Genomic DNA, 25,709 nt, shown 5'->3' on the forward strand with positions numbered 1-25,709 from the left:
TATTGTATCGTTGGTGTGCGACCGTAAAATAATTTTCGATCTCATCATGTCGAGGCCAACATGGGGGTCTCCCGGCCACGCCCAATATGATTTTCGCAGTATGCCCATATCTTCCAGTGCTTCATGCAGTATAGAAAATAACAACGAGGTTCATGAATAGCTGATTCCCACACTACACCGACGCTTCAAATGCTCGATGCCCTCGTCCAGGCAACTTTTGACGACGATATCTTTCGGGAGGATACATCGACCCAACAGCTGGAAGCAGCCGTAGCGCAGATGGCCGGCTGCGAAGACGCTTGTTTTGCCTTAACCGGTACCATGGCCAACCAGATTGCCCTGCGCGTGCTATTCGAACAACCGCCCTACTCACTGCTGACCGACAAGCGCGCCCACATCGTCAACTTTGAAGCCGGCGGGACAGCATATCTCACGGGCGCAATGATCCAAGCCGTCATGCCTGCAAATAATTTGTACCTGACATTGGAGGATATTCAGCCCCGGGCGATCATAACGGACGACGTGCAAAAGGCGCCGACGAAAGTAATTTCGCTGGAAAACACTGCCCACGGGGCGATCACTCCTCTGGCAGAAATGCGCCGAATCTGCACCTGGGCGCGAAAACACGAGATTCGACTACATCTGGATGGTGCGCGTCTTTTTCAGACCGTCGCTGCAGGGGCGGGTACCATGCGTGACTATTGTAGCTTATTCGACACGGTGTTTTTGGATTTTTCGAAAAACTTGGGCGCGCCGATCGGCACTATGGTTCTCGGCTCGCGGGTGCTGATCACCCGCGCGCGACGAATTCGAAAAGCACTTGGGGGAGGCTTGCGTCCGACTAGTGTTATCACTACAATGATGCGCGCTGCGATCGACGAGAATTTTGGGTGGGAGGGACGCGGTGAGCGGGCGGATGGACTCCGCGCGTCGCACCGTATGGCTAAGAGACTAGGTAATGAATGGCAGCAACGGAAAGGCAAGTTAACTCGCAATGTGGAAACCAACATAGTCTGGTTGAATATTCGGTCTGCAGGGTATTCTGCAGATGCTTTTGCTGAGGTTGGGGCTAGATACGGCGTTAAACTAGACGGTCCGCGCTTGGTGATCCATTATCAGATCAGCGAGGATGCTGTACAGCGGCTTTTGTTGGTATTTGATGAATGTTTAGTAGCTGGAAGAGCACGTCTATGACACTTGCTTAGTCTCACTCATGTACTTTCAATTTTACACGTTACGCTTCGCTAGGAAGGACACGTGCTTTGTATATATATTTCCACCTTGAACATCATCTCCGGCTACACTCGAAAAATATAGCCACAGCAGCCTCAATTATATCTGTTGAATAATATACGACAAAGTACTGCACTAAACAGCATGTATAACAGAATTGTAATTTTTCACAGAGGTCTAGAAAATAAATTGTAATAATGTCTAATCTCTTCATACATGGAAATCAAGCCATATATATTCCTTTTCCTCCTATAGAATCATCTATTCCTTTCCACAAAACTTGCTTTTTGTGATGAGCACTGTAAAGAATTGTAGGCAATGAGCGGTGTTATTCCTCAACACAGCACTAAGCGCCGTGCTCTTCATGGTTCGTACAAGGATTAATGGCGACAATGCATGGAGGCAGTCCGAATAGCAATGCATTGTCATGATTTCAGGATTCTTGTGTTTGTGTGGTGGAATAGGTGATAGAGGCGTCAAACTGCATTAACACTGCTAGTCTCTATTCTGTAGGAGTCCTGAATTTTTGCTATGCAAGAATTGACATGTTGCAGAAGAGGCAACGTATGCATGAGATCAATTAGGGTTTAACGTTGAACTCCAACGTATGTTGATCATGACAAGTTAAGTTGGATTTTCAACAATATTTACTCCATACCTAGGTACAAATCTGAGGGAAATTATGCTGAAACCTTTGCTGGCGCAGCGACCGTTCTTTCGTGCATGTAGTTATAATACTCCTGCGCGGTCCTCTCATCAATATCCACTCCATCCTCTAGACGTGATGCAAATTCTGGCAGCGCGGCCATAGAAGCAGACATGTTCGCCTTTCCAAAGAATCCCACTGAATATCGAGCTGGAATCAAAGCATCTTCGTCCTGCAACCCCGGCGGGTATGTCACGCGGTGGTTTGCTGAACGGAGATAATTCGCCGTCCATCGCTGCAAGGTGTCGCCGCAGTTGACTATCATCTCATTGAGGTTGGAGCTTTCGATTGGGATAAACTCCGAGGACTTTGTCTGTCCCTCGATTTCAAGTCCACCCACCGCGTCTTGGAAGAGCAATGTGAGGATCCCGACATCAGTGTGTTCAGAAATACGATATGTGGACCCTGTCTTCAATTGCCTGACCGGGACAGGTGGGTAGTGTGTGATGCGTACTTCACCGTTTCCAGCAGAGCAGCGAGAGGTCAGAGCATTGGGACTCAAATGCAAGGCCTCTTCCAGAAGATGTAGTAGGTCATTATGCACCGCCAGGCATTCCAACAAGAATGCCTCCATAAACACTCTGAACTCGTCACAGCGTGGACCTACAGGCCAAGGGGTGGGGTGGATCTTATCATGGTCGGGGCCTGCATCGAATGATTCCTTTGCAGATGAGATATTGAAATGACAAAGGCCAACATGGACCTACACACCTTGACATCATTTCGCATGACCGGATTTCGCACTCCTTTCATATACCCTGATATTCCAGAGAGTTTCTCTCCTCCGACCGCAATATATCCGCGATTTGGCCCAACAAGTGGACGAGGCGCTGTTTGTTTCACCGAGGCTGGGAACTCGAAGAACTCTTTGGTCTGGAGCAAATCATTAGCGCTATGTTTCGCCCCCAATTTACTGAACTTACCCAGCGGAAGAGTTCTTCGAGTCTGGCCTCTGTAATTCCATGGCCAATTATTTTAACAAAACCATGAGATGCGCACGATTCGAGAAATGAGAGAAGAACGGCTTCCCGTTCGGCGGGGGCGCCTTGAAGACGCGAAAGATCTACCGCAGCAACGCCCATAATGCTTTGCGAAGTGAGAGATGATTGCGATTTACTGAAATTTTGATTTTGATTTTGATTTTTTCATGCTTTTCTCAGCTCCCGTGGTGGGGAGTGAGCCGATCGACGCCCAGTGGTCACATCACGGTGGTACCACTCTGGTTTCGGCCCCTGTGTGCTGACTGCGTGCGCGTAGATGTTCGGGAACTATCTTCGCAGGAACGAGTATATATATTTATATTGAGGAGCCTCGAGGATGTCCAAGCCAATTTGGTGAGGCTGGCATCTCCACTCAAGTAAAAGATTCATCATGGATCAGCTACATACCCTTGATCTCTCCCAATTCCACAGCGGGGATGAATTTCAACGGTCGGAGTTTTGCCAGAAATTGCTCGCTTCTTTCAGAGAGAATGGGTTCGTCAAATTGATCAATCATGGCCTCAGCGCTGAGTATGTGACGGAAGGCCTAGAATATGTACGCATCGGCTCGGACGAGACGAGACGAGACGTTGCTAATTCTGCAATAGAACAAGGCGCTTTTCGCGCTCAGCAAAGAGCAGAAGAATGAATTTGCACATCCTCCGCGGCCAAACCCCCACAGAGGTTATAGTTATGTCGGCCAAGAGAACATCTCCGGTGTCACAGGTTTCGAGCGAGGCGAAGAAGGCGGCAAGGTAGTAGTCGATATGAAGGTAATTCTCCTACCACAATATAATTACTCAACGGGATTAATTATAATATATTTCATTAGGAATCATTCGACCACGGGGCTCCAGAAAACACAATGTACCCAAACATATGGCCCAAGGAGAGCGATGTGCCTGGTTTCAAAGAGTACATGCTTGGCTATTATGAGAAATGCTACCGACTTCATCTCGAGATCATGAGTGCCCTGGCTCTCTCTCTAGGCATGGACGAGCACTTCTTCGACTCACTTCATGACGCTCGCGCCAGCGAACTGCGTCTCCTCCACTATCTCGAAATCCCACAGAGCCGGGTCGCCCAGACCGACCAGACCCGGATCGCCGAGCACACGGACTTCGGCTCGTTGACTCTACTCATGCAGGACGGATCTGGTGGCCTGGAGGTCCAAGACCAAAGCTCCGGCAAATTTTACCCCGTACAATGCACATTCCCGACATTGATCGTCAACGTGGGTGATTCGATGATGCGCTGGATGAACAAGCGCATTTACTCCGCGTGTCATCGTGTCCCTATCAATGCGGAAAAGCTCTCTCCTCAGACTGGATCGGTGCCTGCTCGACACTGCATTGCTTACTTTGGAAAGCCTAATCCGGCAGCGTCATTGAAGCCGTTGGCGCCCATGGTCAGTGAAAAGTACCCTGCTGTCTTTGAGGATATCGTGGCGCATGAGTATGACCAGAGTAAATTGAGTCGTATCTATGCGACTGCCTAGAGTAATGCTTTAAGAGCACTTGAATTGATCCAATGTATTGATCATATATCTCAAGCCTTGTCGAAAAAATTTACTTAACCGTCGTATTGAAGTTTTATACCTATGCCAAGGTTCCCTTTTGAGATTTGGACAATGAGTCGAAGTAAAGAATTTCTCTAAGCGAGATTTAATTTAATAATCAATAATTCAAATCAGCAGCAATCAAACGAATAAAAGCCTAGTAGGTTCACTCGGTAGCAAAGTGAGAAAGCGACCACATGATGTCAGCTTAAAGTTGAACACTCATGGTGGAAGTCGGAATAATGCGAATGACAGCCCATAAATTTTCGATAACTCTTGCCATGCTTGGGCGTGTTTGTATCTCAGTAGTGGTTTTGTCAAAAATCCTCCATTGCAACGTCGTTGTCCTTCACGTGGAAGCTAATCTTCGATTTTCTGGACTCTCTAGAACTCTCGTGCGAATGCGTTTGAGTGGACGGAAGTTGAGAATGCGAAGGTGAGATGGTGGTTGCTTTGTTCATCATATGAATCAAGATTCCGTACGCCGCTTCGTAGTTGGATTCATAAGCCATCACAATTCGTTGCGTCCACTGGTAGTGTTAGAATATGACAACAGATTTAAACAACCTTTGAAGAAGCTAACCTGTGAATTTCCACCCAGCTTTCCAAACCAGAAATTGTACTTGTCGGCTGATACCCCATATACAGTAGAATCCAGCTTTTTCTGCTGCTTTCTATGAAGATGCACGGCGCCTCCAAACGAGTTAGTCAGCCTTTAATATATAGTAGTAGTAGGAAAAGAGCACTTACCCATATAGCCCAATACTTGCGGGATTCCCGATGAAAACCCAGAATCAGATTTTGCTTCGATTGCAATGACATTGACGGAAACCTCTTCTTCGGCGCCATACCAGATAGAATAATCAGGCCGCCCCTTCAAACTCCACAGTTTGCGTTTCCATCGAACAGGCTCATAACTCCACGTACGTTCAGCCTGTACATATATGGAGTTGCTCTTGGTGGAACGAGATTTCTGCACATGTTCATGCGCATAGAAGATCAACTCATTGAGCGTGAATCGATTGTGGGCCTCAGTATTCGGTCCACGACCAACAGCGTGACTGATTCGCGAAAAATGTTTCCCTAGCTCGAGTTAGTTAACTCAAGCTTGGGAACTTGAGTGTACTCACGTAGTTCGGCAGGTAAAGAGACTGGTTGAACATCTTGCAGTTCAGTGTCCGAGTTTTCCTTCATCTGTCTCAAGCCGAGGATCTGTTGAATCTCCTTGAGTCCGAGCGAAGAAATTGGTAGACTCGGGTAGCTTTGGGGGGATTCGTTCATTTCGCGAATCAAGTTGGAGACGAGGGCTTTGTCTCTAACCGACCTCAGACGAGCCCGCAATTCATGAAGACGTGATATCACATCAAAAGTGGACATCGGCATCCTTGCAGATCAAAGGAAAGGAGAAACGCGAAAGGTCTTGATAAAACAAGGGCACAACTGATAGAATTAACAGATTAAAGAGGACAGAGTGGGCAGAATGGACGAAGTGGATGAAGAGGGCGAAGTGGATGAAGAGGACAGAGTGGACGAAGTGGACGAAGTGGACGAAGAGGACGAAGTGGATGAAGTGGACGAAGAGGGCAAGGAAATAGAAAAGGAAGAGGAAGAGGAAAAAGGACTCCAGTCTTTTTATCAAGGAAGGCAGTGACCAAGGTTGGCACCTTCCAAATTCGGAGCGGAGCCATGACCCATGGGACGACCAACTTTCCTTCAATGTGAGAAAAACACATGTATCCGATGAGAGAAGAATGAAGGAACATATGTGGCCATCGTATAAGCCTCTGAATCAAATAAGTCTAGGCCAAGCCTATCTTTGCTATGATTCAGGCTATCATGCCAATGCTCCCTTTTGAGATTTAGGATAATGGATCGAAGTACAGGATCTCTCTAAGCGAGATTAAATTCAATAATCAACACTTCAAATCAGCAGCAATCAAATGAATAAAAGCTTAACGGATTCACTTCATAGCAGAGTGAGAAACTGAGTTACTACATGATGTCAGCTACAAGCTGAACACTAATTGTGGATCTCAGGATTCAGCCAGCCTTATTCCTTTGACTAATCAGTGAATCGTGGAGTCTCATGCAGAGAATAAATACAGCGTGGGATTGTTGAATGCTAGGATCCCCTTGGCTCAAAAATCGATAAATGTTGATTGCTTTTTCTCGCAGTTCTTTTTGCAATAGGCCTCCGCGAATGTCGGAGATAAATACCCCATTTCTCCTCAACCTTTCTACATTAATCACTGTCCTCAACCCTTAGAGCTTTAGAACCTTCAAACATAGAAGTTCTCCATCCTACTATTCTACCAGACAATATGATGCGTTCCCATCTTTTGGCTGGTTTGCTTGCCGCTCTCTCTTGCTCGACCAACGGCCTGGTGTTCAAGGACAAAATCAAGCAAACCATCAACGGCAGCACGCTTTCATTACTCCATGATACCCGAGATGCAACCTCTATGCAATTTGGTACCGCGCCCAATTCCAACTCGGAGTCCTGGGAGTTCAACACCGAGGGCTTCGCTGATGATGAAGCTGTTATCACCCCTGTAGGCTCATCTAAGTCTCTTGTATGTGAGCAGGGCATCCCATGCTACCTAGACCCCGCGGGGCCGAAAATCCCCATTCGAGTCACCCGAGTGGATGAGGAAAATCCCATCTTTACGTTCCAAGACATTCCGTCGTCGCTCTATCTATCCCGCACACCCGACCTATACCTGGAGTTGAGGGATGTCCAGGATGAGTCTATTCACTTCACGTTAGAAGCAATCCACGGTAAGTACCTTCGCTTTTTGTCTTAAATCTATTGATATACTGATATAGACCTTGCTGTTAGATCATACCGAGATCTAACCCACGAATATAATGGGCCATTTTCGGAGATTATGCATGGCTGCCGATAAAGGACGGTATAGGGGTTGATGTTCTAGCCTGTTGGCCTGTTGGCACGTCTTCACTCATTTAGCATCTCTCTTGTATTTTGCTGCGTGATAAGGGTCGCTTTCTGTTCTCTAAGTATATCTAAATACACTTGCAGTAACTCCAAGTAGCCTTCGTATCACTCAGTGCTCACCCCCATCGAGTTGTTTCTTTTTTATTAGAAACTAAATTTTCTAGTCGTACAGAGACGACAGAGGTTCTCAGTACATGATACTGTGTGGAAGAGGTAGTGAAGGTGATAGAATATGAAACCAAATTAATAGAAGAAATACTCGCAGAGGCCTGCACTCAAGCTGAGTTCCACAACAGATGCTGTAACCAACTAGTTAGTTAGTGATAGACTGTGTTTGCCGTACCTACTAGGCCTCAAAATTAGCAAAAGAATTGGAGCCACGCTTGTTGGCTGTGTGCTTACAGTTCTCATCCACCATTTTGGGTTCAGGGCTAAGCGCCTGGGCAGGGCGACCCAGTCATGTACCTAAAACTGGATAGATCACCGTCGATGGGGCCAAACTTCGCGCCCCCGGGGTGGGGTTTGCGCAAAATTCCCTAAAATGGAAAACATAAAAGTGACCATTTGACCTTTCATTTCTATTACAACAACTTCTTATTGAACAGCGACGAAAAACACCCCAGAGGCTTTACCATTGCCTTAGCATTTATCTAACTCTCTATCTCATGAAGTAATAAAGTTCACTTCGACGCTCTTCTCAATAAACTTGTCGACCCACAAGACTGCGCCCGGCGATGATCCTCACCAAAATAAATTGCACTGCCATTTGTTGTGTTTTAGGCGACACCCTCTATCTATCTTCAAATAGACTGGATCTTCATTATGAAATTCTTCCTCGATTGCTTCCGATTACATCTCCTTCCGTGACTTCCCCTCATTAAACCACCAACATGACCAAGATCTCAGCCTCTGGAACCAGTAAGCCTAGGCAAAGCCTGCGGATCTTTGCTGTGATCCTGGCCGTCATGCCAATATCATTCTTTGGAGATTTATGGGAAACCTACGGTTGGGCATACTATATTATCGTTCGTGGACCCCGACATCTAAATGTCACTAGCATTTCTCAACATCGCAGGCTAACCAAGAATCACAGGTTGGCATCCCAGGAACCTGGGCCCTGATCAACACTATCCCAATTGCCCTTGGGTGGCCTCTCCATCCCGGCGCCGAGATTGCTCTGGATTGCGTCTTCAAGGTTGATCTGTGGTTTTTTGGTATCCTTGGCCTTGTACGCGAGACTTCGTCGTATTACCAGGGAGACAGATATGCAGAGGGCTCGGAGTGGGACATGGTTGCTGCTGCTTTATCACTCATGAGGTGGTTGTCAGTGGGTAAGGTTTCTACTACCCAAAAGGTTTATTATATGGCCATTCACTAATACATCCAATCATAGTTTTGTCCACTTCGTTCCTTTTATACTCGATCTCTGCGATTTATACTGGAGATGTCATGATTCATCCCTCGAACTCAATGCGTAGAAGGAAAATATCGAAGGCTCGATCTAGCTTTGACAGCTCCGAAGTACGTACGAAAGGAGCGGACCCAAAAAGGTCATAAATAATGCACTGCTGCTTTGATACAATCTACCATTCGCACGAATGTTTCCTCACCACAGTAACACTCCGTTGACACTCGGTTCAACTTCTCTAAATGCCTTTCACCCTCATACGTGCAAAGGACTTTATGGCACTTCCATAACATTACGTCTAACAAAAAAGGTGGGACATCTATGCACCTAACTTTGGCTGCCTAATTACTACCTAGCCCTAGTGACTTTAATCACTCAGATCATCATCTCCCTTTGGGCCATCGATCTCATTACCTAGCTCATCAACTAAAATCCGTTTCCCCAGCCGGTCAGATGGCATGGCGTCAGGGGATACGCCGAAGTCAAGAATCTGCATGAATCAGACAAAGTATACACACGATATCAACTCGAGGGAGCACTAACCTCGATATAGGTCTCGCCGTCGCGTTGAACCGCTGCAACACAGCGTTGGGCATCGAATCGGACTTTCCAGACACCGCTGAGGTCGGTGAAGAGGTCCCTCTCAAATGCACCAGTCCGTAGGTCCCATATCTTCACATTCATATCAGCGCCAGATATTATCTTTTCACCATCGTGCTGGAGGCTTGTGATCGATCCAGTATGACCATCCAACACGCTCTGACAATGTCCATTTTCAGGGTCCCAGATTCTAAGTGTAGCGTCTGCAGCGCCCGAGACAAGTATATCTTCTTTCAAATCTAGTAGACCCACCAATGATGTGTGACCTTCCAGATTATATAACAATGCACCAGTATCAAGAGACCAGATCTTTACCACATGGTCCATTGATCCACTGATACAGCGGTTCCTCTTATGGTCCAAAGATACACTATAAATCTTCATTGTATGGCCTTGTAGCTGGTGAAGGGATTCCCCGGTGGATACTTTCCAAACTCGCACGCTAAGATCGTAGCTACCGCTGACCAGGGTATCCCCGCGCGCAGCAATTGCTCGCACGGAATGTTGGTGACCAGTCAATACCCGAATGAGGTATGGACATTCCTCGTCACTTTCAGCAGGAGGGAAATACTCCGCGTCGCCTGGTTTAGGAAGTTTCCAAACCCGTATGGTCGAATCACGAGACCCAGAAATGATTAATGGTTGTTCGGGCATCATCACTGGCGTACCGTCCGGATGCTGGTCAATTTGAACTGGCAATAGTATCATTATGTTCCGTACTGTGGATGTGTGACCTTGGAACACATGGGTGCACTTGGCTCTCGCAATGTCCCATACTCGGATGGTGGAATCTGTTGATGCAGAGACCAGAGTATTGTCATGATATTCAAGTCCCCATACACCGCCGTTGTGGCCTTCGAGTATTGCTCGAAGTGCTCCGGTTTTGATGTCATATACGTTGATATTGGCATTGTCGCTACCGGATATAATCTTGTCGTCGTCGAATTGTAAACAGGTCACGATATGTCGATCGTGTGCTTGGAAGGCAAGATGCGCTGGTTTTGTATTCTTCCACATGATGTTCTATTTAGGAGGCTCAAGAAGTAGGATTAAGATGGAAAGAAACATAAAAGAACAAAGAAAAAGGATGAGTGAGATTGCGGGGTAAACCTGGGACGGGGATTAGCCAGTTGGTGCTGGGCGCCATGGCGCCTTGCTGGGAGAGACACAGGGGGGGGCATATTGGAGTTACCCGGGGATGTTGGGGGGGTGTTTTCCCCCGAGGCCACGCCCGAAGGTCCCAACACGTGACTTGGTGATATTCAAAACGACCAAGTCCCCTCAACAAGTCAAAAAGTCACTCAGGGTTGGGCCCAAGTGGCCCACTTTGTATGGTGATTTTGTCGTGCACGGACCATCTCCATACAAAAATTGTCCCCCGGAGCAATTTCTAGCCACTTTAACTGTTGTGTGCACTTTTATCACCAAAATGGGGTCGGTGGGTATGTGTAGAGATGGTGATAACTTGTCTCCACATCTTCTCTGCTAGTAGTATATGTATCAATATTTAGAAATTGTCATTAATTCCTCTCATCACTACTGCTACTAGTAGTAGTATATACATTTAGACATATCATAACAATAACGAGACTCAAGATACATCAAAATGAGTTGATATGCACCATCTAATCTAAAATACCAAGATGAGCCAACCTGTTGCTCTATTTCATTTTCTCCTTTCGCTCTTGTTGCACTAGTCGCCTCTCAGCACTAATGCACTGCACACAATCCTTCAACTGTTGGGGGAAGCTTTTAGGATGCTTTGGACATTGGACCACATGGCGTAGATGAATGCATCGCGGAGATGGAGCGTGCCTACCAAGACAGTGATGCTTGCCCAGGGACATACCCTTGCTCTCGACCGTCGTTGCGATGTTGTTCTCCTTTGGACTCCGACTTCTTTTCTTACCTCTACCCTTACCCTTGCCATTACCCATGTCGAGAGTTGGGACCTAGTAATAAGGTAAGCAAATTTCTTGGAGGTCTGTTTGGATGCAAGCTGCCGGTTCTTGGTGCTGTAGAATTGATCTGAAGAGCTAATGTCAAGAAATTCATCTGTTTTTATACTAAAAGTCATTTCTTCCTCCGGTATGTACCGTGTAGGAGTTATCCGTAGATTTAGGATTTTGTTAGAGTGTTTTGCATAATATCTGTATTTCTTTGTTTACGCGATGCACCCCGAAACTCGTGAAATACGTAACGTTCTTTGATCCCCAGTCACTGTGAACATCATCAGTGTCATATATCAAAGATGCGCAAGAGTTCAAACAAAGCACTGGGTAGGACCTTAAGAAGCCAAGGCACCCACCCAATACGACATAGTCTTTATTGGCTTCGTCTTGATTCCTCGTACATTCTACACAAAGCCATTGATCCCTTATAGTTCAGCCTTGGTCTTCGCTGAGGACATCCTTTCATCTCAGGCTCCATTGTATCTTGGATTCTGCCTCACTGTCTCAGTGCGAAACACTTCCCGTAGCTACCTTCCCCCGCTTTCTTTTCTTTTTAGATGATCGTTCTCTAGAAGGAAAGAAAAATAACAGAAAAAGGCATAGAAAGAAACTTGGAGAAGGTTGAAAAAAACCCTTCAAAATTAGTGGTTTCAAGTAGTCCGCAAATTCTTGCGTTGATTTTCACGTAGAGTGTATCTGGCATAGCAACCGGATAAACAGGTATTAAGGGATGCTCGCGGGCGGCGATGAACGTGTAAAATCAACAATTTATTAATCCTGACAGTATGAGAAATCGAAGAAAAAGAAAATGGAGTAAAGGAATCACCCAACCACCAACGTTTCTTCGTAAAAGAGCCCTATACAAGGCAAAAGAATCATACACGAAAAAGAAAGAAAAAAAACCAGAACGAAAGCAGAAACCAAGAAATGAACGCTCAAAACTCCATCCCATGCGCCCCTGGGGTATATCGACGAACGCTAAGAAACGCAAGAGCAAACCGCGACTGTCTGTAGATCATGAATTCGTCAAAATTAATTTGCTGCCTGATCCAAGTTCGGCGGAAGTGGTCGACCTTCTCTATAAAACAACACATCAGAATTATATCCTACACACCATAGACGAAAGGGTACCTTGACTCACCTGAGATATTTCCTCTTCAAATTGCGAGCACGATCTTTACAATTCACCTGCGAGCGACGCTCGAGCATGGGACCACCTTCAGACGGCGGGCAAGCATTATCTTGCTTCTTTATGGCAGCAAAAGCAGTACCATAAATCCCCATAAGGTAGATCAGACGTTCATCTTCTTCCTCTGTCCACCTGTGACTGGTCTTTGGAACTTTGCGAGTGGCTATCGCAGCCTGGGAACTAGAGGCTGCCCAGCGACTCTGGGTACCAGAGGGTGGTTCATGCTGTTCAACAGTGGTCTCTTCATCAGTGATATCGTCACTATCAGCTGTCTGCGCTCTTCGAGAAATTTGCGATGAGTTAGAATTGTGGTGGAAGGATTTGTTGATATTCGATTGCAACCGTTCTTCGGCAGATACCGCATTGTCCTCGGGGCGCAGTCGCTTCGTAGCAGGCAAATTTTGCTGAGGCTTTTCCACTCTGCGCTTAGGGTCCACATTTTGATTGTTCTGCTCGAATTCAACGTCTGACTCGTCACTTGAGTCATCATCTTGGTCATCGACACTTCGATTTCGCTTGCCCAACACGGTGAAATTCCCTGCGCCTTCAGGGTCATATTGGCTGATCGGCGAGACAACCCCAGCGTTGCTCTGCTTATCGAGGAAGCGCCGAGGGACCGGAACCGATCGCTGTGTGTTTTCATCCTTTGGAGAATCGAAGAAACGAGGGTTGTGGCTGACATGGCTGATTCTAGCGGAGTTAGGAGGACTGGTCGATGTCATAATGTCAGGTTCCGCGCCATGGCCGAGTTCCAATTCCTCGTCATTGTTCACATATGTAGTGTCGTCCGCGATATCTGTGTATCGCAGCTCAGGGGATTGTTGCACTTCAAAAGAGGCGGCGGCAGAAGGGCCGGGGTTAATCAGTTGCGCCACAATACTTGTTTCTGTAGAAATATTTCGCGTCTGCGATTCAACGTTCGAGATAGGTTGTTGATGGCTAGTAGCCTGGCGCCTCATAAGTGCCGCAAACGAGGCTGGGTCTCGGAAGTTGCTATAGATGAAATTTAGTATCCACAGAGTGTGCGAAACCATAGAATAAAGCATACCTTTTGGACTTGCGCCGACCGGGATCTTTTGCCGCCAGCTGTGCGACTTGGTCGGAGACACTTTGTTGAGGACCCTTTTGAGGAGTGGTGCGTAGCCCGGAAACGTTTTTTTCAGGTGCTTGATCCGCCTGGGCTGCTTGTTCTGCCAGCTCTGCCGGCTCTGCCTGAGTTGCCGTATCTGAATCTGGTGCTATGTTCACTGATCGTCCTTTCTGAGGAGACTGAGTCTTTTGGGGCCCCCGACGAGAGATATCACCACTTGGAGGCACTGTCGATGCTTGACGCCGGCTGGGAGTAACAGCGGGGACAGAAGTAATGCGACGAGGCGCGGGTGAATTATGAACTTTTTCTGCCAGACGTCTAATGTCATCCTTGAGTTCTCTGTCACGAGTGTAGATCCAACGTGCAAGGTCCCGTTCAAACGATCGCCACCTGTATGCCTTTTTCAGACCATCAATGTCAAGGGAATCCCACTCGGAAAGTTCCTCGTAAAGCTCATTGAACCTATCGCTGACGGCAATGATGAACTTTTCAGGAAGGTGTTCGGGAAGATGGCCATCGTCGTCCTGTAAAACACCCGGCAAGTTGAACCCACGGAACGAGGCGGGGATACTCTGGGAATCATCTTCAATGGGCGTGAGGTCCATAGCAAAGACCTGTCTTAGGATGGAGAGTGGGCTGAAATCTTGCTCATGTTGCCGTCTTTCTAACTCCGTGATGAAAAACTGTGTGCGAATACCCAATGCAAGATTGAAGGTGGCCTCGGTCGTGTTACTCGTGCCAATTGCCCTTGACATAGAACTGTCTGCAAGGTTGCTCATGACACATGCAGGAAACTGAGAATCCAGTTGTTGGATGACCTCTGACTGGGACTCCGTACCGATGCTGGGAAGGAACATGTTGAGGGTCAACAAAGTATTGTTTGTCATGTAGATATCTGAGACTGAGGTGTCTAGCTGGGCGGACGAAAGCAAACGACGAGCCTGAGAGATGTCCAAGAATGACTTGCCATCACGAGAAAGAGGAGAGTCTTCCAGCTCATCGGTCAGCCCTTCAACGGACCGCCTCAGGCGTTTGCGATTTGGGTGGTTAGAATCCAGGAGCTTTTTGGATTCAGCTGCAAGGCTGTCCGGGTTCAAGTCCGGGCGAACCAAGAGACTCATCACAAGGGTCGCCTGTTGCTGAACGAACGGCAGGTGGGTCACGATTTTATCGGCGACTTGAGAATCGAGGGGCTCCACGTCGTTGTGACCCAGGGTTGTACCAGAGACATTGGTATGACCTTCATGGTTCTCAGGCGACTCTGGTATCACATTCCTGGGTACGATGAATCCGGGAGAAGGAGTTGAAGGCTCCTCAGTCACCCCGCTCAGCCCTGAATGAAGTCAGAACACATTCAATGGTAAAACAGAAGTGATTGAAGCATCAATGCCAAGAAGTGAGGCAAATGTACAACAAAATGAAGCAAGTATCGAGGCGAGTCACAGATTGGGGAATGGAATACACAACTGTGCATAGTTCTTAATGCTCAGTCGCCTGACCCACCCACTGTGCGACATGCTGTTGGGCCACACCAAAATATTTGAATTTACCTACAATTTCGCTCCAGGGTTCCTTTGTTTGGCATAAACCCTGCATTTGCCTCCCGGCTCCGACTTCGCGTCATGCGGGACCCCGTGATGCGAGCCATGGAAGGCGGTGGGGAGTGTCGGGCAGGACACGTGCGTCACCCTCTCCACGCCTTGTTGTTATGGGTTCTTTCGCGCTATGACGAAAACTTGATAGACCTTGAGAAAAGAGACGAGACTGGAATTTTTCTGATGGCTGCGTGATGAGACGGATGCCGAATGCGATGGAGTGGTGGAGCGTTTAGGGGAGGGAGGAGCCAAGGAGTCAGGGTTTTCGGGGCTGCGTTCCTCGGAAAAACGGAAGATTAATAACGCGCAGTCCGCTAAACTGTCTTCAGCAACTTTGATGCCTCAGGTTACAGTATCAAATTATTGCCTGTAATACGAGGCTGGAAACCCTAACACAAACCCTAAACACTACGAAACACCCAACTCTACCTAAGCTACTCATTTTGACCTATTTTATTCGACGATGGCGTGTTTATGATACAGGATCAAAAGGTATCCATGTTGACCTTTGGGTTTGAGACCGAACGATTTCCTAGTACTCGCCATTTGGAAAGCATTAGGAACTACTTATTAAAAGCGTGACATTGGCTAACAAATCGACTCCTTATTCCTGAAAGTATCCATAGCCCTGAAAATAGGATTGCCATTTCATGAATAATTATATCTACCTGCTCAGTACGAAGTAGCCATGTTGACCAGTGTGTTTTTCTCCTGTACAATTTGGCATTCGAGGGAAAAAAGATAACATTGTGAACCTGGCCATTGCGTGGGCCAGACACGTAATTATATTAAAACAGCACTAGGTATGTCACAAGATGCATTCATTCGACTTTTACAACAAATCAACCGCCAAAAACCGTAACAATAAGTTTCCGTGAACACATACAACCGCGGATATGCAGCGCTTAAAATATGGCTTCAAAGAAGTAGATGACGCCAAAGACAAGGAATGCCACAGCGCCGCCCAGAGTTACTATAAAAGTCAAGATTAGCAAGTGTAATGAATAAGAAATCTAGCAGAGGATACTTACCAACACGCATGCTGACACGACCAGCGATAGCCCGTCCTCCAATCACGGCGGCTGCAGTGCAGATTCCGTGACCAGCGCTGGCTCCAATTGTCACCCACCAGTAGTCTTGACCAGCTGCCATGGCGATAGTGGCAATTTGGCTGCGATCGCCCCATTCACCGAGGAAAGTCATGACAAAGGTCTGGACCCACGCGGGGCTGAGAAGCAGGGAAAAGAGGTTGCTCAATCCAGACAAGACATCGTTCAACCGTTGTCGGGGTTGGGGGGACGAGCCACGGGACGAGGATGAGGACAGGCTCTCCGGGGGCGAAGGCAGGCGGTTTCCGGAGCCACGGGTCTTGGGACGACCTCCAGCGCGACCTGCTTCGAGGTTGTGAGGAGTAACCGAGGAGCGACGGCGGCTCATGCGCAGCTGCTCGTGCTCCTTCTCTTCGAGCTCCGCCTCAACCTCTCGCATTTCCTCACCCACACCCTCATCTGGAGACATTTCACGACCTTCCTTGAGCATCTTCACTCCAAAAATTAAGAACAGAATGGCAGCAATAAATTTGGTGAATGCTTTCGGGATGAGAGTAGGAACTGCATGGCCCAGGACGGCTGAAAGAACAGTCATTACAATCAAGGCGCTAAATGCAGCGCTGAACACCACCAAGCGGGGGTGTCTCATGGCCATCAGCGCAGCCACAAGGAAAGTCTTGTCGCCGATTTCAGAGACGAGAATCATGGTGAAGGAGAATACAAGGGAGTGTAGTGAGCTACCGGCATCATGGATATCAGAGTCATGGTCGTGGTGGTGGTCATGACCGTGGCTCGACGAGGACGAGGGTGAACTTGAAGATGACCCCGAGGCGACTGAGTCGTGCCCAAGGCCTAGAGGATCGTCCTTGACCACAGCGGGGGGCTTGGGGTATGGAATATCGTGTGGCTTTTCAGGGAGGTCGGCGGGTTTCTAGGATGTACATTAATTCCACTTGTTCAATGAAGGACCTCGGACTCGAGCGAATATATAGGAAGACTTACTCCGACCATACCAAGGCCTCCCGGTCCCTCCACAGACCGGCTTCCACTTCCGGTTGTTGTGTCGTCGCTGTCAGAGCCCAGCTTCTTAGTCTCACTGTGCGGTAGCGGAGGCGCTTCCTTTGGTCCTCCCGGGACTTTTTCCGAGGCCAATTGGCTCTCCTTTCCTTTCTCGGAAACACCACCCTCTGTTCCCCGTGTTCCCTCTTTCGGGCCCGCCCGATGCGGGTCATCCATAACGCCGCCATTTGAATGCGGGATCATCTTCCCTTCTTCGGTGCTCAGGTGTTCCGAAGAGGGAATCTTGGTGTCATATTTGATAGGAACCGAATCAATATCATCGCTTCCCTTGACACCTTTGCGGTCCCGGTCTCCATTGGTTTCCACCCACGGACCAGCGTGCGGTCTACCATCCTTACCGTCCACGGGGACGTCCGGCGCCCCTTTAGCGACATTGGATGCGACTATATCCGGGTCGACGAGTCGAGCGTTGTTGCCAGCGGTCTCACGCGAGACTCGAGAATCTATGTTGTCATTGTATGTTGTGTCGGCGAGGACGGCCGAAATTGCGGGAAGAAGGAAAAGAAGGAAGGACGATTGGGTGATCTTCATGATGAACGGTTGTTTCTCCCGCGGAAAAAATGAATGATAGTTGAAATTGGCGATTTGAATGTATAGTTGATAATCTTTCACAACCAAGAGGAAAAAAAGAGGTGGAACCGATATCCAAAGTGGGAGAAATCCTCGAGAGATGCCACGACACTAAGTCGCGTCTGAGATTTGATTAACACCAGACAATTTTTCAAGTGCGAGGATGGATGTCGGAATGAATGTAAAGTAGTAAAAAAGAAGTAGAGATATTAAGATGACGTATAAGCAAATAACAGAAGAAGAATTCAAAGCAAAGAAAGAGCATTCGCCTTCGCCTTCATCTTGAACTGCCAAAGGGGGCACCCACGTGACCTCCCGCGAACGGCCCCCCTGTAATGCAAATCGGCACAATCTGATTCACCCCTGGACGCAATTGGCAACTGGTAATGTTGTGTTGCTAACATGAATGTGCATGATCGGAATGGAAAACCATCCTCTGGGTGATCTGCTATTTAGTATGCTATGCGTGCAATATCAGTCATGTGTTCCTCCACACCATGCTTCTTACCTTTGTTTATTATTTGGATGAATAGGACGTTTGTGGTGAATTAATACTAGGAAGGGACTTTTATCAGGTTAAAGGTAAAATAAGCCTAATTTTGTAAATAGAGTAGATTCTGAGCTAGTTATTTATCCCTTGTAGCCCCAGAGGTTGCGGAGTATATAACCAATTACCCCGATGCCAACCTTGTGCTAACCTTCGAAACCATTAATAAATAAATAACCCATTCTAGCTAGTTAGTTAACGTATAATACTCCTTGTTCAGCACGTTATTTGTGGTTCTTAGTCTCGTAGGGACTTGGGCATATGGATAGCCCTCGGGGGCAAAGGTTCTTTGTTTTTTTGGTTTTTTTTTTTTTTTTTTTTTTAATATAATGCCTGGATACACTGGTATTCCCTACCCTGGCAGCGGCCATGATGGATCTTGATACTCATGAACCGTGCTACCTTTGACTCCTGGTGCTACAAATAATCTCTGTGCTCCCCATTCTGTAATCCACGAGATCTCCTGTGGATGGTTGAAATGCGTATGTAGCGCGACACTCTTCCCCAACTCGCTGATCTCGATTAGTGCCTCCGTTCATTTGTCAGTGTGATTGGCTTGGAGTTTTAATCAATAGTGTCTTGCCAATGAAGAGGAGCAGACAATGCTATCAATGCTATCAAGTGATGGAAATGCCTTATCTTCGATCCGCAAGTCAATTAATCCGCCCACAATACCAAACGAATGGCAATATCACGAACCAAATAACCCTAAAACGAGTCTGTCGATCCCATCCGAGAACTAACATCAGGTGGCGTCCCCAAAGGTCGTAATACCTGCGTGGATGGACGCAACTGGCTTGTCGGATCCCCCTCCTCCAAACATGATGTATAAGGTTGTAGATCAGCAGCCATAGTCTGACCCATGACGCCACACGAGCTCAAGCACCCAGGAAGGGAAATGCTGATATCCAACGGTATGAAGATACCCAAGCTGGGGCTCCTTTCCCCCGCAATTGGACATCTGCACAATGACGACAGCCAACACCTCCCGCTGGTCAGCTGAGATAATGTTGAGGCTTTGGAAACATCATTTGAGCATTGTCCAATACTCGAATTCGTCAACAGACATATCCATGGACGGGCAGACCACGCAAGTGAAACTCTCGCGACAAGCGCCGGATTTGAATGGCTTGGCATATGCCAGGAATGGCCGGGCGCATTCGGGGATTGAGATATTCGAGGAGGATTAATCTTTCACTACGGAGTGTAGACTCCTGTTAGGGATTAAATGCGTGCTTAATATATGTGAGTGTAGTCCGTCTTGCTGCTTTTGACGTTATCTTGCGTGTAATATGCGTGGCCTAAGGATCCACCTATCGACGCGGACTGTTGATCCATGTGGTAACATCATTAACGATATATTGTGGGGAGCAATACGGAGTGGCATTCCCCGAAAACGGTGCTTATCATCCCCTGCGTCATTCTCAGTCCACTAGATTATGTATAAAGTATATGTTAGATACATACATAACTATATTTACATGTGGATGCAGAAAGATAGTTGATAAAATCAGAAAGATAGTACCTCGAAGGTACTTGATTTAACCTTGGCAATCGTACGACACCCATGGTACTCCGTGAGTACTCTGAGACATCTCACCGCCTCCCCCACTGCCCACATGAGATCGTCGATCACACCTTTTTCTTTGTGTCTCAGCTTTTTGGTCTTTTCAATATTTACCGCGTGATATACCTAAGAGCTTATCGCATGGACCCCGAGAAACGCCAGAACACTATATATCAGCCGTCTGCCACTTGCTAGACCTTTGTTCTGTTCTACTTCGCTTTTCCTCTTTCCCGTTTCATTAAGCTATGCCTTTAAGTGGAGCTCATCTGCTGCCTCTTGCGTTAATCCAGAAGCGTTGATCGCTTTCGCAAGACTCAGCGACATACACTTTACCTGTCCTTTTGTGGGGGGACTCATCCCGTCACTGCCAGCGCGTCGTCTATAATTGCTAGTTTTTACCAGCAGCATTTTTGGGCTTGTTATTGGATTCCGATATCCCCTGCTGACCATCTGAGATAGCTGTGAGTGACTTCCCCCAAGCCCCCTGCTGACTTTGAGAGATTGCTCTTTTACTGTGTAGATGTGAAAGACCCTGGCTAATATGGCATGTTTAGCGCACTTGTTTCGCAAACGCAAACGCGATAGGCCGAAGACTTCGGTCGTAGTTCTCAAACAGAACATGGCTTCGCCAACCGAGAACTATTCTGCAACAATGGAGGAGAACACAGGAATTGAACCTGTCCCGCAGCAGCCAGCTACTTCGCGCTGGAGACGAGTCTTTGGAGGAAATACCAAAGAAGATGCCGAGTCTAGCGGGGATCTAACTTATCGCGCCAAATCGACGTTGGGAATCCTAAGTGATAAGGAGACCGACGAAGTTCCTGGTTAGTAGAGATCTCCCTGTTATCAAGAGAAGTGGTATTGTGAAACGGAAACTGACAACTGGCTGATATGGATTAGGAACGGTACTTCTATTGTCATCAAATCGCAATGAACCTCTGGGAATGAGGCACCAACCGCATCGGACATCGACATCATCTATATCCTCGTCTTATCGTCCCTCGCGATCCAATTCTCGAACCCGGTCGGCGGTTCCAACGAAGAAAAGAACAGCGGACGGACAATTTGTGCTTGATCCCCAACCGGATGACTCCGTAAATGACCCTCTGAACTGGCCTGTGTGGCAACGAGACACCGCATTGGTCTCGCTGGGCTTCTATTGCTTGATGGGAGGCGGCATGACCCCCATTTTGGCAGCTGGGTTTAACAAGGTCGCAGCTGCATACGATGTCAGCACCCAACAAGTGGCTTTTACCACCGGGTTCTATATGCTAGGTTTAGGCTTGGGGTCTGTCGTGATGTCGCCCACAGCCATTCTATACGGGAAACGACCAGTTTATCTTTTGGGGGCCACCCTGTTCGTGATCTCGGCAATTTGGTGCGCAGCGTCACCGAACTACCCAAGTCTCGTGGTCGCTCGTATTTTCCAAGGACTTGCCGTCAGCCCAGTCGAGTGTCTTCCATCTGCTACAATTGCAGAGATCTACTTCTTGCACGAAAGAGCCTATCGGGTGGGTATATATACACTCTTGCTGCTAGGCGGAAAGAATCTGATTCCCCTGGTGAGTGCCGCCATCATCCAAAGCCTGGGCTGGCGCTGGGTATTCTGGATCGTCGCCATGATTGTAGGCATGTGTCTAGTGTTACTTTTTTTCTTCGTGCCTGAAACATTTTGGGACCGCACACCTCGTCCGCGTGTGCACAAGCCTAAGCGCCCTCACGGCCCTGGTCGCAGTGTCTCTGACCTCGTTTCCCACGGCTTCCGCGGGCGGCGCCCGTATGTTCAACCCTTGGACGAGTCCACCGAACAAGCGGATATAGATCCAGCAACGGGGCCGAAAAAATCCAAGCATGCCCATGTTGGATTCGCGGATGACCACCCAGAAGGAGATCAGGTGGTCGAGACTGAAAAGTCCGATCTTGTTTCCGAGGCTGGCAACGCTACCAATGGTGATCAAATCGCCACTCAGCAGTCCACCCCAGCCAATGAGAAAGACGATGACTTCCTCCAGCCACTACCTCACGCTGTTCTGTCTGGCACACACCAGGATGACCTAGAGACAGCTCGACATACGGCCATATCGCCTACGAGGACCGAGTCACTAGAGCCTGCGGGGACACCGCTGCCTGCGACCCTACAATACACAAACCGACTCCGTGAACGCCCGAAGATCCCCTACTCTCAATTACTTCGAGTCTGGAACGGACGAATCGCGCAGGACAGCTGGCACCGGGTTGCTGTGCGACCATTTATCCTATTTGCTTATCCCGCCGTGCTCTGGTCAACAGTGGTATACGCACTATCGGTCGGATGGCTAATCGTGCTTTCGGAGTCGGTTGCACACATCTTCGAGGGCGGGACTCACTACCATTTCACCGCACTACAGACGGGTCTGATCTACATATCGCCATTTGTTGGCGGTCTCCTTGGAACCGCAGTGGCGGGCAAAGTATCAGATATGATCACGCGCTTTATGACCAGACGCAATGGCGGTATCTACGAGCCTGAGTTCCGTCTCGTCATGGCAATTCCTATCGCTTTGTCCACTGTTATCGGTCTGATGGCTTTTGGATGGAGTGCTGAGATCGGTGACTCTTGGATTGTTCCGACTATTTTCTTCGGTTTGATCTCGTTTGGTTGCTGCTTGGGTAGCACAACGGCTATCACTTTTTGTGTAGATAGCTATCGCCAGTATGCTGGCGAGGCGCTAGTGACACTGAACTTTAGCAAGAGTATGTTAAGCTATCCTTCATTATCTTGTTCGTTTTGTCTGATCTAACACATTTTTTTCTTGCAGATATCCTCCACGGATTGATTTTCTCCCTTTTCATCGTGGACTGGCTGGACGCATCTGGTTCACGTACCGTGTTCCTGTCTATCGGCGGTATACAGCTTTTCTTCATGCTCATGTCGATTCCTATGTACATATACGGCAAGAGAGCTCGTATGTGGACCGTACGCAAGCGGCTCATGGAACGCTTCTGATTTGGCCGATTTAATATTTGTGGAGTATCTCTCGCATTGCATTTTTCTTTTCCTTCCCTCGTTGATCATATATACATCGCGATGGCCCTTGCTGTGGGGATTGTTTTAGACATATTTTCCCGACGTCACATTTGGAAGTAATTTATCGTTGAATCGTTCGAAGGAATAGAGATCCATATTTACCTACTAATGTTAGTTCTCTATACACTACTATCAAAGCTAATACATTAAAAATCTACAAAAGGCATACGTGGTGGTGTTAGAACAAACAGGAAGCTCTTTAATAGTGCATGTGGTGCAACCGAAATATTCCCGCAATATATAGTGGAGACCTGTTGAGAGACCTCCATCGGACCAGTATAGTACATTAGTAGACACCATACTTCGAGATTCCCGAAGATACCATGCAAAATCGCATAGTAACATTGAGTTCAATAGGCCCGTAACGCGATAGTGCTCATCTGAGATGGCACAGTCTCAAACTACTGTCCCAACGCTATTTTGAACTTAATCGAGCCATCTGGTTGATTGACACCTTTGGCAACATATCGTTTCATGAAGTAGCTATCAGTAGGGGTTAGTTATGGATAAATATTACCAGGTCTGGGATACGAGGTGTATTACAAGTGTCTCAGGGTGCCCACAACCTGCTGCTTTATACCTTGCACAAATGCCTGAACAGACGCCAAACTATCGGGACTGGTTTGACTATACAGGTCCTGTTCGGCTTTTTTGAGTCGTCCCGCACAATCCTGGATCATTTGACCGAAGCTGTTAATGGTCATATCCAATGACAGTCCAAATTCGAACATTTTGATTGGCACGCAGCTCTCAAATTGACCTGCATCCTGTTCTACGTTAGCCAAAACGAGTCCAACATGCTGCCCGGGGGTCATACTAGTTCCTTCGGGAGAGAAAGAAGATCATTATATCTGAATAAACAGTTAGATAATGGTCAGTGAACCTTGCTTTGTAAATACTGACATAGATAGGATCAAAGAGGCCTCTCGGAAGATAGTCTGTATGAAAGGGTTCGGCTTCGAGCATTCGTCGGGGACCTGAAGATCTTGCGAGTACCTAACAATTATAAGCATTTGATAGATATATTGAGAAAAATTTCAACAAAATATCTGTGGGGGCAAGATGAAAGGAGTTCGCATACTCGACCAAGGTGAAGTATATTTCAAAGCCAAGATTAAGTACTCTCCAATCAAAGTAGTCGGCAAGTGTAGGAACCTGGTTCTTTTCCCGGCGTTCAACTGCTTCCGACGTTCCGCGCACGAAAAGCAAGCATTCATTAAGGTAACGCTTGGTACACACTTGCATTCATAAACCTCATTGGCATTATATTCATGTGCAGGTAACTAGTGCTACACATACCTGGATGACTCTCTAAAATGTCCACGAATGAGTCTTTGAATGAAGCGATATTAGGATCCGGATGAGTTGCGGACGAGACTTTGCTTGGATCGCGAAGAAGCTCCATGAATTCGATGGTCTCGTTGCAGTAGTTGATAGCCCCAACAGGGTCATGTGTGAATTTTCCATCGTCAAGGGGTTCATCCCAAGTAAAGATCTAGTGACTCAGTGACAAGAACGAATTATTCAAGGATATTAATGCTTACCCAAGAAAGGCTCTTGGCTATTGTGAGACGCTTTTCATACTTTACATTAGGATACAACAATGAAACCCAATTTTCCAGATTGAGGGCTTCAATCATCGTTCGGTTTGGAATATCCGACCACCGGCTAGAGTGATGTTCTCATTAGATAACTCCTAGAAGAAACCTTGTGAACGGTACCTTTCAACCCAACTAGTCAGCTCGTCCTTAATGCTCTTATTGCTTGGATCATGTTCCTTGACTTCCCAGCCTGGGTTGAGGTTCCGTTGTGATGGAATAATTATCTCATGACCATCAAGGCCTTCAAACAATGCCCTCAGGCTGGCGGTGACGTGGTCCATAGTTAAGAAATTTGAATATGCTTCTGAGGATGGTATGTTGATGGTCCATAGAATAAGGAAGTTGCCTCCTTTTATACTAATTTTTGGGAAGTACCTCGCTCTACTAGGAAAATGAAATTACTATGATGCCGAGTATCTCACTGATCATAATGACATTCTCTGTGAAATATGACTTGAACATGGTACTTGTTGTAGGTAACTCTTACCTGGGATACCAATGCATTATTTAGTACTACATTGATAAGTCTCACGACTTATTTCCCGGAAGTGAACACCCGGGGATATGTGAGAGTCATGGTTGGGTGCGATTGCCAACATTAGCTTGTCATAATCTGTATTTTGCAGCATTGCTACGGGATTCAACCTGATTTCCCCCCTTTTCGTGATGGAATGGCTCGCTGCGGATAGTTCACACACACTGTGTTTTAGTATATTGGCGGTATGTACATAACTTCTCTTCATGTATATGTCCATTGCTATATACATGCTTAGATGTACGACAAACGAGCTCGCATATTGATGGTACGTAAGCGGCTAACATAGCGCCTTTAATTTGGCCCATCGAATACTTATGAGACGTCCTTCGCATTGCGTTTTGTTCTCTTTCTTTTCCTCTGTTGCATATATCTGGCAGGCCGGATGAAAGTCGGCATGGTTTCATAGCTTCTCTTGGGATGCCC

At 47.3% G+C, this 25,709-nt stretch overlaps 12 protein-coding genes across 12 annotated transcripts; 6 read left to right on the top strand and 6 right to left on the bottom strand.

Annotated features, from left to right (window-relative positions):
• Positions 1–189: 189 nt before the first annotated feature.
• On the top strand, positions 190–1,194 carry N7487_010289 (threonine aldolase; the record flags this gene model as incomplete). The annotated part of the gene is made up of 1 exon (XM_056878019.1): positions 190–1,194. The coding sequence occupies one exon, from the start codon at positions 190–192 to the stop codon at positions 1,192–1,194; it is 1,005 nt and encodes a 334-aa protein (XP_056726599.1).
• Positions 1,195–1,913: 719 nt separating this feature from the next.
• Positions 1,914–3,021, bottom strand: N7487_010290 (uncharacterized protein; the record flags this gene model as incomplete). Its single annotated transcript, XM_056878020.1, has 3 exons — positions 1,914–2,600; positions 2,651–2,812; positions 2,863–3,021. The coding sequence occupies 3 exons, from the start codon at positions 3,019–3,021 to the stop codon at positions 1,914–1,916; spliced, it is 1,008 nt and encodes a 335-aa protein (XP_056726600.1).
• A 289-nt stretch (positions 3,022–3,310) lies between these two features.
• Positions 3,311–4,417, top strand: N7487_010291 (isopenicillin N synthase family dioxygenase; the record flags this gene model as incomplete). The annotated part of the gene is made up of 3 exons (XM_056878021.1): positions 3,311–3,475; positions 3,528–3,692; positions 3,752–4,417. The coding sequence occupies 3 exons, from the start codon at positions 3,311–3,313 to the stop codon at positions 4,415–4,417; spliced, it is 996 nt and encodes a 331-aa protein (XP_056726601.1).
• A 377-nt stretch (positions 4,418–4,794) lies between these two features.
• Positions 4,795–5,860, bottom strand: N7487_010292 (uncharacterized protein; the record flags this gene model as incomplete). Its single annotated transcript, XM_056878022.1, has 4 exons — positions 4,795–5,007; positions 5,061–5,170; positions 5,228–5,560; positions 5,608–5,860. The coding sequence occupies 4 exons, from the start codon at positions 5,858–5,860 to the stop codon at positions 4,795–4,797; spliced, it is 909 nt and encodes a 302-aa protein (XP_056726602.1).
• A 938-nt stretch (positions 5,861–6,798) lies between these two features.
• On the top strand, positions 6,799–7,333 carry N7487_010293 (uncharacterized protein; the record flags this gene model as incomplete). The annotated part of the gene is made up of 2 exons (XM_056878023.1): positions 6,799–7,255; positions 7,317–7,333. 2 exons carry the CDS (start codon positions 6,799–6,801, stop codon positions 7,331–7,333), a joined length of 474 nt encoding a protein of 157 aa, XP_056726603.1.
• A 990-nt stretch (positions 7,334–8,323) lies between these two features.
• N7487_010294 (uncharacterized protein) lies at positions 8,324–8,811 on the top strand (the record flags this gene model as incomplete). Its single annotated transcript, XM_056878024.1, has 2 exons — positions 8,324–8,458; positions 8,527–8,811. The coding sequence occupies 2 exons, from the start codon at positions 8,324–8,326 to the stop codon at positions 8,809–8,811; spliced, it is 420 nt and encodes a 139-aa protein (XP_056726604.1).
• A 397-nt stretch (positions 8,812–9,208) lies between these two features.
• Positions 9,209–10,458, bottom strand: N7487_010295 (WD40 repeat domain-containing protein; the record flags this gene model as incomplete). Its single annotated transcript, XM_056878025.1, has 2 exons — positions 9,209–9,331; positions 9,385–10,458. 2 exons carry the CDS (start codon positions 10,456–10,458, stop codon positions 9,209–9,211), a joined length of 1,197 nt encoding a protein of 398 aa, XP_056726605.1.
• Positions 10,459–12,425: 1,967 nt separating this feature from the next.
• Positions 12,426–15,320, bottom strand: N7487_010296 (uncharacterized protein; the record flags this gene model as incomplete). Its single annotated transcript, XM_056878026.1, has 4 exons — positions 12,426–12,471; positions 12,535–13,575; positions 13,631–15,005; positions 15,227–15,320. The coding sequence occupies 4 exons, from the start codon at positions 15,318–15,320 to the stop codon at positions 12,426–12,428; spliced, it is 2,556 nt and encodes an 851-aa protein (XP_056726606.1).
• An 852-nt stretch (positions 15,321–16,172) lies between these two features.
• N7487_010297 (TMEM165/GDT1 family protein) lies at positions 16,173–17,927 on the bottom strand (the record flags this gene model as incomplete). The annotated part of the gene is made up of 3 exons (XM_056878027.1): positions 16,173–16,240; positions 16,299–17,247; positions 17,319–17,927. The coding sequence occupies 3 exons, from the start codon at positions 17,925–17,927 to the stop codon at positions 16,173–16,175; spliced, it is 1,626 nt and encodes a 541-aa protein (XP_056726607.1).
• A 1,554-nt stretch (positions 17,928–19,481) lies between these two features.
• On the top strand, positions 19,482–19,703 carry N7487_010298 (uncharacterized protein; the record flags this gene model as incomplete). Its single annotated transcript, XM_056878028.1, has 1 exon — positions 19,482–19,703. One exon carries the CDS (start codon positions 19,482–19,484, stop codon positions 19,701–19,703), a length of 222 nt encoding a protein of 73 aa, XP_056726608.1.
• A 996-nt stretch (positions 19,704–20,699) lies between these two features.
• Positions 20,700–23,066, top strand: N7487_010299 (putative MFS transporter; the record flags this gene model as incomplete). Its single annotated transcript, XM_056878029.1, has 3 exons — positions 20,700–20,904; positions 20,981–22,813; positions 22,879–23,066. 3 exons carry the CDS (start codon positions 20,700–20,702, stop codon positions 23,064–23,066), a joined length of 2,226 nt encoding a protein of 741 aa, XP_056726609.1.
• Positions 23,067–23,548: 482 nt separating this feature from the next.
• On the bottom strand, positions 23,549–25,029 carry N7487_010300 (terpene synthase family protein; the record flags this gene model as incomplete). Its single annotated transcript, XM_056878030.1, has 8 exons — positions 23,549–23,630; positions 23,691–23,914; positions 23,965–23,998; positions 24,051–24,143; positions 24,229–24,385; positions 24,447–24,642; positions 24,692–24,815; positions 24,869–25,029. 8 exons carry the CDS (start codon positions 25,027–25,029, stop codon positions 23,549–23,551), a joined length of 1,071 nt encoding a protein of 356 aa, XP_056726610.1.
• Between the last annotated feature and the right edge of the window lie 680 nt (positions 25,030–25,709).

This window comes from Penicillium crustosum, assembly GCF_028827405.1.
Source record: "Penicillium crustosum strain IBT 35664 chromosome Unknown utg000004l_segment0_segment0, whole genome shotgun sequence".
NCBI lineage: Eukaryota > Fungi > Ascomycota > Eurotiomycetes > Eurotiales > Aspergillaceae > Penicillium > Penicillium crustosum.